The 12,348-nt window shown below is 45.7% G+C and overlaps 1 protein-coding gene across 1 annotated transcript; it reads right to left on the bottom strand.

The window, feature by feature from the left end:
- Window positions 1-534: 534 nt before the first annotated feature.
- Window positions 535-1,902, bottom strand: GCNT4 (glucosaminyl (N-acetyl) transferase 4, core 2). Its single transcript, XM_009587524.1, has one exon. It carries the CDS (start codon window positions 1,900-1,902, stop codon window positions 535-537), a length of 1,368 nt encoding a protein of 455 aa, XP_009585819.1.
- Between the last annotated feature and the right edge of the window lie 10,446 nt (window positions 1,903-12,348).

Below are 12,348 nucleotides of genomic sequence, written 5' to 3' on the forward strand. Positions count from 1 at the left end.
CAAAGATCTTTGTTAGCTCCCACAGATGGGAAGTTTTGGACTTCAGGTGAGGCCACATGGCTCATTTGGTGTCATGCTGATCTCTTGGTTTTGTCCGTGAGCTGGGCACTTCCAGTTTTCCTGAGGTAGCAGATACAGAGGTGTTTGTTTCATACCTTTAAGAAAAACAAAAGTGAAGGAAAAGGGGACAGGCAGAGAGTTTCTTAGGAAAGATGCAAACACATTCAATGTAAAACATGTCTCTGAAATACGCCATTGGGACAGACAGCGCCAGAGCCTACAAAAGCAAACCTCACCCTTTCAGAATCACCCTGAAGAACAATTACAGGATTATTGTGGCAAGTTACAAAACAGTTATTCAGAAAGGCATGACTTTTCATAAATACATGGCTAGGCACCTGGCTCTCCAGGGCCCTGAAGTTCATGCAGAATGGACGTTTCCCTCGCTAACATCCTGCAGCAGGTCAAGGCAGAGGAACTGCAGGTGCTGCGCTATAACAGTACATGGTACTGACAGCAGGGAAGACAGTGCTGCTATAGTGAGACATTCATAGAATTTATGTGCAGAAAGTATTTATCAGAGGACAAATATACCCACTCTTTCTGTTGTTCTGCCAGTTTTTCTGCCAAACATTTTACCAGGACAGGGTCTACTTTGGAGTCAAACTTGTTGGCGAACCAGTGCCCGTAATTAAGAAGCCATCTTAATTCTGCGGCCCCATAGATGCAGACACTGCGAAGGTGGGTACCAGTGCAGGGAGGATACAAATGGTCTTCAAGATAATTCCATTTCACCAGACGAGTTTTGCTTTGTAGGTCTGTTATGTCCTGGGCCAACCTTGGAACTTCCCCAGGGACCCCAGGAACACGTAAGAGAGTGGCCCAGAAATGTTCATCTGGAGAGTATGTATCCCTTGACCACTCGAAAAAATCTTTTGCAAGAGAGCTTTCAAGGGTATATTGAATAAATGCTCGACTTAAAACAAAATAGGCACTGCCTACAAATACCTCAATATTATGAGGTGGCGGATTCTTGGAAATGTTCGTTTTTACAGGCATCTGCATGTATTCATAAGGCACTTTCATAAGTTCATAGTGATAAGTAAATCGTTCTCTTTTGCTACTGCTTGGCTTTATAGTTTCCAGCATGTTTCCTCCACCGAGTTTCTTCAGTTCAGCGACCAACTCGAAATTTGACCTCAAAGGGAAATCTTGGCCACACAAATTAATAACATACTTCCAGGGAACTGAAGACTTCATCAAATCAGACAAACAATTGAAATCTGCTTGCAGCCGTGAAATATGCGCATAGTCCACTGTCTCCAATTTTGACGCAATGAAAATATTGGGGAAACATTCAGCTAGATTGTTCATAGCAGATTTGAAACTTTCTGCTGCTTTTTGGTCATAATGGATGCAGTAAATATTTTGATGACTGTACAGTGAATGTATGAGCCTTTCTACCATTACCGCATCTTTGTGAACAACCAAAGAATAGGCGATTGGAAAACTCTCCTCCTCTGGAGAAACAAGTTTTAGGTGGTATTTCCTAAGTGAACGATACACATGGCAATCACTCGTCATTGCTATGACATCTTCATCAGCTAAATCAATTATCTCTTTTCTTCTTATCTCTAAACTCTTGCCAATTTCATGGGGATCTTGTTCATATATAGATGAACAATTTATTTCATACTGGAACTCATTTCTCAGGTAGGAATACCTGTTTCTAACGTAAGAAGAAGTGCTCAAGAAGTGCTCAACCAAATAAATGCCCTTAGAGGGAAAAAAGTGTCTTTCGACATGGAGGAGCTTCAGCAGTGCAATGAGCCACCCCGTAACACACAGGATCAGGATCTTCCTTCGTGCGGGACATTTGTAGGGACACTTGCGTCTCTTCATTCTGCAAGAAAACAGAGACATGATGGTATTTTAAATCAGGAACAAAGCATCAGAGACAATTCCAGCCTCTAACAAAGACATGTACACACCGGTCTGTCTACAGCATAAACACCACCTTAGCAAGACAGGGCACTGGAAATCTGCAGTTTCTTCTTAATCATCATGTTAATTCAGAGACAGATTTTACCACAGTAAAAGGCAAAGATTTCATTCCCCCGTATTAGCTGACTGAAGGTAATAAACAACACGGGTTTCAGATGATTTCCAGCTAAATAAGAGTGCTGGAACAAGACTCCCCCTGTTTATTTTCCAAACCTTTTTTTAATTTCTTATGAGTCACAAACTGAATTACAGCAACCCCTGCATTGGCAGAAACATGACTGTCCTCTAAGGGAGTAGGAAGGATTGTTTATTTTCCCGAGTAACTCCAGGGGATTCAATGGGAGCAGCAAGGGGATCTCCTGTGAGTCTGCAAAGAATGTATGCTTAACGGTAGATATTAGTATTTAAAAAAATAAAACATTAAACTAAAAGCTTTAGAATTTCAGAGCATCCTCATTGTCTCTAACACTGGGGCTGGCCCATGAAGATGTCCAAGGGAAAATGAATTTCCTCCCTGTCCTCTCCCAACAGGGTCTGACAAGCCCAAAATCCTCCCTGTGCCCAGATTTCTTCTGGAAAATACTGCTAACCTGCCCTGAAGAAAGAGATGGATGAAGACGTAGCACTTCCATCCACTGGAATGAGTATATAATGTAACCTTTTGAAGGCAGGAGGGGTAGTAGTGAGCAATAGCGCGTCTATCCTGTTTCCTGTCGTGTGACACAACCTTGGATGCGACTGCAAAAACACACACATGGCCCCTTTTTATGCAGCAGGGTATTTAATAATATTCCTGTGTAGTAACTTAACAACTGAGGTATTACCACAATAAAAGCTAAATACAGTGATCCTCTTTCCATATAGCTTTGCTTTACCAGCTAAGTGCAAGCAGCATTGTTGCTAACCCTGAATTAAAATAAGACCAGAGTCCACATCCAGGTGCAGCACTAAACTTAGTTCTACTTAGCTTAAACTAAGCTCTACTTTGTCTCTAAATTGAACAGCTCCCATTTTTTTCTTTTGAGAAGAAGCTGTTCCAGAATGCTTCAGAGTGAATAAAATGGTGGGGCCACGAGAAGTGGCTCAGATGTCTGCAGATCCCACGTATGCATGTAAAATCAAGTTTTGAGGTCTACATGCAACACTCACTGAAGACTAACTTAGGCATCTTTAGCATTCCCACCAATGTCAGGTCTTGCAAGCTGCAGCTTCAGTTAAAATGCAGCCTGTCAAGGCAGAGCTGCTTCATTAATCTGCTGTCCCTGACCTTCCCTTTCCCTGTGCTCCTTGAGCATAGTCCTACTCAGTCCTACTCAGAATGGCAGAATTTTCTCCTGCCTCCAGAGGTAAAAGTTCATGAAGAGGACATCCCCGCTGCGTGGCCAGCACAGCATCCTCCCAGCAGAGCAGGCATCACCTGAAACCGGCTCCTCTCGAAGTGAGAGAGCAAACAGGAGTAACGCCATGGTGCAAAGGTGCTCCTCCAAGCAAAAGCACAGGATGAAATATCTCCTTGATATTTCTCTTCTGGGGGTGTGCTGGTTTTGGCTGGGATAGAGTTAATTGCCTTCATAGAAGCTAGTATGAGGCTATGTTTTGGATTTGTGCTGAAAAAAGTGTTGATAACACAGGATTAGTAGCCCAAGAATAAGTCCACACTGGAGAAGGTACACCTTGAGGCATCTGTGGCTGTGGATAAGCCCGTGCTTCAACAGGTACACCGTGAAACATCAGTGGCTGTGCATGAGCTCATGCTGGAGCACCTCAAAGCATGTGGCCATGGATAAGCCCATGACAGAGCAGGTACACCCCGGGAGGGACTGCAGCCATGGGTAAGGCCATGGTGGAGCAGGTTTACTTCTGAAGGGACTGTGGCTGTGGGTAAGGCCACGCTGGAGCAGGTCAATCTCTGAAGGCATTGTGGCCCATGGAGAATGCCACGCTGGAACAGGTGCACGTCAAAGCGACTGTGGCTGTGGATAAGTCCATGCCGCAGCAGGTATAGCCCTGGAGAGACTGTGGCTCATAGATAAGGTTCCACTTGGAGCAGGTACACCCCTAAGGGACTGCAGTCTGTGGATAAGTCCAAGCTGGAGCAGGGGCAAGGGGAGGAGTTCATTGCAATGTTAAACCCTATGGTCTAGTTAAACCCTATGGAAATATCTTTAAATTGTTGTAACCCTGGATTTGAGTTGCATGTTACGGGAATTACTATAGCAGGAACCACCTGAATCAATGGAGGAGAAGCCTTACAAGAAGCAGTGCAAATGCAGCAGCAGTAACTCCACGCAACACACAACCTCTCCTGTCCTGAGTGACCACTATAACAGATGGAGCCCAAAGTCATAGACTAAATTATCTCAGTGGACATTCTGTGGATATTTATGGAGATTTTAAAGACATTTTATAGGGCTGGTGATTAATGAGGTTGTATTGGGTAGTGTAGTACATGAGCGTGATGCAAATGGTATGGAATAAGGAGTGGAGAATGTGCTAATTTTGGCTGGGGGAGAGTTAATTTTCTTTATAGTAGCTAGTATGAAGCTATGTTTTGGATTTGTGCTGAAAACAGTGTTGATAACACAGGGATGTTTTCATTACTGCTGAGCAGTGCTTACACAGAGTCAAGGCCTTTTCTGCTTCTCACACCCCACCAGCGAGCAGGCTGGGGGTGCACAAGAAGGGAGGGGACACAGCTGGGACAGCTGACCCCAACTGACCAAAGGGGTATTCCACACCATATGACATCATGCTCAGCATATAAGACTGGAGGAAGAAGAAGGAAGGGGGGGACGTTCGGAGTGATGGCGTTTGTCTTCCCCAGTAATGGTTATGCGTGACGGAGCCCTGCTTTCCTGGAGATGGCTGAACACCTGCCTGCCAATGGGAAGGAGTGAATGAATTCCTTGTTTTGCTTTGCTTGTGTGTGCGGCTTTTCCTTTCCCTATTAATCTGTCTTTATCTCAACCCACGAGTTTTCTCACTTTTACCCTTCCGATTCTCACCCCCATCCCACCCAGGGGGAGTGAGCGATGGGCTGTGTAGGGCTCAGCTGCCTGCTGGGGTTAAACCACGATGGGGGGCAACAGAAAGGAGAAGGAAATGCCACCTCCTTGTTTCACCTGGGGGTGCCAGCTATAGACCGGGGAAGGGAGCAGGGTGAGCCAACACGTACCTATTTTGTACAAGCCAGACCTCAGCAGTTCTCTGCAGGTTTTACAAATAGCCTCCAGGTATGCTAACAAACAAAAAGAAAAACCAGATCTATCTCCCACGAAGCCAAAAATCCTACCTTCTGCCTTAGCCAGCAGGTGCTTCCTTCACTTCTTCTCCAAAGTAATCCCAGTTCAATGTCTAATTCAGATCTCCCCTTTGCCTACTTCCTTCCTGTACCTATGTTCCTGGAGAAAAGTTGCTCTCAAAAGCCGCTCCTAAGCAAAGTCAGGCTTCCAGCCATGTGACAGAAGCCCTGCGGAGGGGAACCCAGCTAATGTGCCTCCTGTTTTTATCTGGAGGGAGAAGACCTGTGTGGTGCGATGTCTCTGTGAAGCCCGTCCAGTGGTCTCCCTGGCTACCAAGGACAACCCCCCACCACTCCTGGCTGAACAGGGATCGCTCATCCAGGGAGCGAATCTTCCCTTCCTCTCTACAGCCTTCAAAAAGGCAAAAGGGAGCCTGGACAAAGAAAAAGGAGGGGGGAAAAAAGCATATCCTCCACTGCTCCAAAACTCCTCTGTCTACGGTAGCCCTGGCCAGCTTCCACCCAGTGCCAAACATTCTGTTTCTAGAACAGCCATTGCACCACACTTCCCTGCCTGAAACTACCAATCACTGGAGCCTGGTGCAGTCCAGAGTTAGACCAGGATGTGCAAGAAATCACCTGGACAGCACCGAGGACTCCTTCTTTGCAGCTGATGAGCAAAGGATCCACACTCAGCTCCCTGAATATTTCAGGGAGCTGAGTGTGGTTTTCAACACTGCCAACCACAAGACACTATTGTGCCATATAAAGAAATCCAGAAGACTGTGGTGACATGGTTCAAATTCCCTGGGGAGGAAGGAATTAAGGAGCACTGGTGAGAAATCTCAGCTCCACCGCCAAACCACTTGTTTATGGAGGATCTCCCCCTAATCCTGGCCAGCATCTGGTCAGATGCGAGCATTAAGAGCCAGCAATTACATCCACAGCCCCACTTGTTTGTTTGTTGTTTTTTGGCTGTCTTTTTTTTTTTTTCCCCTCCAAACACACACTATATCACCATCACCACAGTGGTTCATTCAGAATCACACCATGTGTGACCCCAACCACTCTTAAGCACCCTAACATCTCTCCAGCAGTGGAGTTCACCACTACCAATATCCCACTGTCCCTCCTGCTCCATTCTTATCACATTAAATTCATACTCTCCTGTTGTTACCTCCAAGGCACTCCACAGCCAGGCTCAGTATATCAGTACAAGGGCAACAGCTTTGCTCTTTAGTAGCAAATCATTTGCCTGTAACCAGGATGAAGTTTGTTTTTGCAAAAGACCAGGATTTCTTGAGGAACAGTGCGAGACCAGGGAATTAAATCCCTCAAGACAGAAGGGCCACCACAAACCACATCAAGTTTTGATTCAAGTGCAAACCTCCTTTTTCTTACCACATGCACCGCTCGAAGCCCCGCTCAGACATAGCAGCGTACTGTACACGCAGTCCTCTCTGGAGGAGGAAGGAATGAATGACACGCGGCAGATGGGAACAGGCACCTAGAGCTACCTGAAGCACCTACCTGGGGTAGCGCTGACCAGATGCTACCTCCAGTTGTCCTGCTCACGAGTATTTTTTTTCTCGGGTGCTTCTATACTATACGCAGGACCAACGTTCCCTCTTTTGTACAAAGATTTTATACTAGGAGGGGAGCTTGGCATTGCCATCTTGCCTTGTTTTGTAAAATGTTTGCACTTTCTCTTCTACATGCAAGAAGACGCCTGAGAAAATTAATGGAGACTGATCTCATCCTGCGACCAACACATATCGCACAGCTGGTCTATATAAACACATACACAGCTTCTAATCTGGTCAAGGCACTTACAGCTGGGATGCAAAGCACTGAATGATTCAGAGAAGATAAATGGCTGGTTTTATTTACGCTTTGCATCTGTAATGCAAGAACAAGAGATGGTCAAAGAAAACAAACATTCAATAAATACAAGGGAAACACATTTGTGTTGTGTAACAAAACACGTTCTTACACAACACTTAATTACAGCCTGTCAGAAGGTACCTTAAAGACCATGAGCTCAGCAGGATTCAAGAAGAAATTAGGCAATCAGCTGGCTATTTAGAGTTTCCAGAGCTACCTTCGTCAATACATAAATACAGACAGAAAGCTAAATTCCCTGGAACCACAACATCAGGCAATTACCAGCTGCCAAGACTTCTGACTGGAAATTTTTACCAATAAAAACGTTTCTTGTGACCATCACTCTGTTCTCTGAATCTGCTTTTATCTACTTCTGGACCAGAAAAGGGATTGCTAGTCAGATCCATGACGCCGATATTTGTATCCCATACTCAGAGAATGGCCAGGTTTTCCACTGGTGTATTTCGCTGCCTTTTTTTGTATTTTCTTCCCTGCAAGAAGCCGGTTTTGGGCAGCTTTACACCTTCAAACACTTCAAATCATTCACTTTATGTAACTGCGCAAGCTGCACATTGACAAAAAAAGAGGAACAAGGAGGGTGGTGGAAGAATTTCACACCCTCCTGAAAAAGTTCAGCCGCCGGTCAAGTTCTTCCGCTCGCTGAACACTGTGTTCGCCTTAGAATAAACCCTCCCAAGGGGACCGAGCAAAAGCTGAGCCTTGCCGCTCTCAGATTCAAACTCTTGGTCTTCCCCTCCAAGGCGCTCTCCAGCTAGGCTCAGCTGTCCGTGTCTGCCTAAGGCAACGATGCTGGGCTTGCAGGAGGACCAGAAAATACACAGCACTCTTCAAGCAGGCAGTGGAGCTCCACTCCCTCCTACATGCTTCAATCCAGTGCGCACATCTCATTTTTTGGGAGGCTGCAGAAGAATTCTGCAGCTCTCCTGTGGCTCACACAGGGCTCATAAAACCCTATAAAACCCATAAAACCAGAGGATAGGCTTTTTCCCCTGTGTACTGAAAGCGTTGAAAGTTATGAACCGAGCCATGGCCAGCTAAAGGAAGCGCTGGGAAGGAAGGCCAAGCTGAAGGCAAAAGCATGCTAGAAAATGCATATAGGACATACGTTAGAATTAGACCTCGGTTTCTACTGACCTGAAGCAACTGGGGAAGAGAGGGAGAACGTGGAAATAAGAGCAGAGGAAATAACACATATGTGTCTATAGACACATATATATGTTTCGGGTAATACAGCAAAGGTTTAAGGAAGTGAAGCAAAGTATGGCCTAATCACAGGGGAATATCTGTGGAATACCTGTTGCCTCAATAGTCACTTCCAGCTGCTATCAGACAGATGTGCAGAAGTTTACCTTCCTGCAAAAAAATTGTTGCTCCTGCTTGCAAACTACTGAATCTTATTCCAGCAATCTGCAAACATAAAGTAACAGCTAGTGAAGCTGCAGATTACCCAAGAGTGTGCAAACCCCTACAATGAGCACATCACAAATGTGAAAAGCAGCGTTTGTACCCATACACCATCCATAGGCAATTTGCTTGGGTAAATCACATAGCATGCTTGATACCAAGCTCATACTGGAAGACTGTCACAGTAGTAAAAGTAAAGGTCACCTATAAGGCCAGAGAAGCAAATTGAAGCAGTGGTTATTTCTCTTCGCTCTTACAATACAGATTACTGTAACAACACAGAAATGTTGAATTTCTACTGAGAGACCGTAACTGCTTGAAATGTTAACTGCTTGCAAGGTGAAACCAAAGGAAAGGCTAATTAAAGGTAAATTAAAGCCTGCTTTTAGGATTCTTTTGGGAGAGGGAAAAAAAAAGTCTTAAAACAATTCTATTTCTAGCTCCGCTGACTCATAACATTTCTACACACCACCAGGCACTTACCCTGTGGACTTCCCTAAGCATGCCTTTGGCACGTGGCTAGTCCGCATCTGTCCTGAGCAAAGACTGCAGCACATCACGCCTGTATCTGACCCGGTGCCTCTCTATCAGAAGGAAGCAACACCCACAGCACCCCGCTCCTCCCCCTCTCCTTCCCACACCCACCCTGGTGCAGCCCGGGGTCTGGGACTCTGCTTTTGGTGGCTGAGAGGGGGACAGGACAGGATTCGGTATGAGAGCACAGTGGCTGGCCAGTGACTTTCTCCCGTGCCTGCCCTTCACCATCCCATCCCTCCAGAAGTCACCCCGACTCCTGTGAACAGGAATGGGGGCGAGTTTGCATGACGAGGCACTCGAGGAGGGCAGGAGCCCCAGGTCTTCACCGGACATAGACTTCTGTCCAGATCCTCCCCGAGTTATACAGCCCTTCCACGAACCCTGGCTCCCAGGGAAATTCTCCTCTCCTATCTCTGCACCACAATTTTGCTAAACCTCCCAGATTTTACCCTTTCCACGTTGGCCAAGGACAAACACCCACATTTGTATCAGTCTGATTAACAGACCCATTATCAATTTGTTATGTCAAAGTTTAACCCACGGCAATTCATCTGAAGATTTTCATCAGAGAAATCTGCATTACCCTTGTCCCTAGCACCATAATGCAAGACACAAAAAAAATTTTATAAAAATTTGGGAAGTGGATCTCCCTTTACAACTGCTGCTCACATTCTGTGAAGATGGACAAAGGCAAAGCATCCATCCTCCAAGCACCGACTACTGCTCTTATCCTCTCAAAGGTCATGCCCTCAGCTGCAAAGGTTGCTGTGTCAAAGGTTTCTTTCTTCATAAAGCCACACACACCACTCAGGATTCAATTACGAAATGAAAACAGGTGAAGTTGTTGAGAAGAGACAGAAATCCTCTCCCCAGGCGCTCGGGCTTCAGGTGGGAGTGCAGCACAGTGGCTGGGGAGTGGTCCAGCTAAAAGTTTCCACTCACAAACCGCAGGCATTAATTACAACTCTTCCAACTGACAGCAAGGCTCTAGCGTGCCTTCTGTGATACTGGAATTTAAAAGGTGACCCCTGAGGAGAGTTAAGCCAGGGTCAGGTGTGCTGCTGACACTAGATGCAATCTGGTCGGAAAACCCTGAACCTTCCGCTCTGTAAGCCATGTGAACAACCAGGTGCTTTTGCATTTGACTGGCACTCCCATGCGCATTGCCACAAGTCAATATATTTCTTTCAAACTCAAAAGAAACATTTCCTATTTCGGGATTTTTTATTTAAAATGAACTGAAAAAAGTTCTAAAAGAAATCGAATTTTGAATGGGAACAAAGTATCAGATATGGCAACAATCCACGTTTTGGCTTAGTTTGCAGCTTAGCTTTTTTGTTTCATCAAAATTAAGCTGGATTAGAGCAATGTTTGCTTCTTCATTTGCATTTCTCATAATAAAAAAGATGCTCTCTTCTTTAAAAATTTGTAAAAAGTAGCAGTGGCAATCCTGGCCTCCAAGGCAGAGCCTAAGAGGGAGTGATGATCTGCCTGCCCAAAAAGCTCTTCTGCAGTTTCACCTGAATACTGTGTAATTTTTTTTGCATTCTGATCTAAACACACTGGCTAAGGCAACTATGCACTATACAGAGGTAGCAAGGTCATTGCAAGTGAAGCTTGTAACTCTCCTATATTATTTAATTTGTTTTATTTCTAGTTCCATAACATTGAATATCTAAGATGCTGCGGAAACAACATCAATCAGTGTAAGCTGGGTTTAAATTAGCTTTGAGTGTGCCTACCTGAAGCTTCACTGTATTTATCAAATCACTGCAAAAGCGGACCTTTTAAACTGTCGCATCTTCTCAGTGCTATGTGGAAAAATAAATAGTCACGGTTCAGCTGGTGAACTGCATATCTGGGGTAGCATAGGATACCTCCTACCAGCCCAGCATCTCTTCCCTGGAGGGAAATAGACTGCGCATACACGAAGAGGAGTGGGGAGAAGTCGTGCCCACCTCCCTGTAAGCCCATGGCCCTTGAATGAAAAATAGGAACTGCTGATGCTGTATGTTGGAGGAGGAACAAAACAGTCAGATATTAACCAGCTGAGTCTGTATATTACGAGATGTGGTGGTCCAAATTTCTGCTCTGAAAAGCCTCCTGTGAGCATCCAAATTAATTTATTGGGAATAACATTTTTTACAAGGTGTACATCCATTCCTTCAGAGTAAAAGCAAATTTAAAGCACCACTCTGACTGAGAAACCATATAACCACACCATCATGCATTATTTCATAGAATCGTAGACCGGTTTGGGTTGGAAGGGACCTTTAAAGGTCATCTAGTCCATCCCCCCTGCCATGGGCAGGGACATTTCCACTGGACTGTTTGAGGTTGTCCCACAACATCTAGGAATATTTTATGCCAGGGAGTAGAAGTCAATGTGGTTAAATTACCACTGGATTTGGCCTTGAAGAAAACCAGCAGAGAACCTGTTCTGTATCCTGGTTACTGTACAATACATGTGAGACTCACCTTGACCAATGTTTGTCAAACCAGGCATCTGAGGTCCCTCCGTAGCTGGTGGAAAGATATAAGGAACCGCAAAGGACCATCAATTCATCCCAGAGCAGGGGCTGCAAGATGGGCTAGATGAGGCATCCCTAGGAAAGTCACTGCCCCAACAAACAGGAGCAGGGACAAGAGCCCAGCTTTAGTGCCAGCACTGCGATCTCTGCCAGCTCCGCCTGCAATGGTGCACCTCTGGTGTGAAGCGTTCTGGGGGTAGTGGCATTGCACCCGCGCCTGATCCTCTGCCAGTAACACCCCAGCAACTCCTCCGTCCCAGTGCAGCGCCCAGGAGCAATGGAGAAAAGACAGCCTAGAAGCTGCTCCAGTCAGCACAAGCCTGAGCCGGCTCGGAGCAGCAAGCTCCCGCTCTGGCTGACCTCCAATGGATCGTATCCACCAGCCCTTTTTGAGGCTGCCCCTCTATAAAGGGTTAAGGAGGGATTTGAGCAACACAGAGAAACAGGCAGGTTCCCTTCAGCAGCGCAGAGAAACTGGCAGGCTTTGGGCTCATGCTGCCTCTCTGAAGGCATGTTTCCACTTTACTAAGACCCTAATGATTTACATATGGAGAGCCCTGGTTCCTGAGAGAGCTCAGGGCTTTACTGCTGCTCCTCACACTATTATTTCTGCTGTTTCCATAAACCCCATGTACCTGGAGTAACAGCAACTCCCAGTCTGCGCAACTCAGTGATGCCAATGTCATTCTTGCACAGGAGGAGTCTGCGGCTCCCTTCACCCTCAGC

Source organism: Fulmarus glacialis, unplaced genomic scaffold (assembly GCF_000690835.1).
Source record: "Fulmarus glacialis isolate BGI_N327 unplaced genomic scaffold, ASM69083v1 scaffold5381, whole genome shotgun sequence".
NCBI classification, from domain to species: domain Eukaryota; kingdom Metazoa; phylum Chordata; class Aves; order Procellariiformes; family Procellariidae; genus Fulmarus; species Fulmarus glacialis.

What these genes read in the sequence shown, in the direction of transcription:
- GCNT4 (XM_009587524.1), bottom strand. Translation starts at nt 1,902, where the DNA reads ATGAAGAGACGCAAGTGTCCCTACAAATGTCCCGCACGAAGGAAGATC.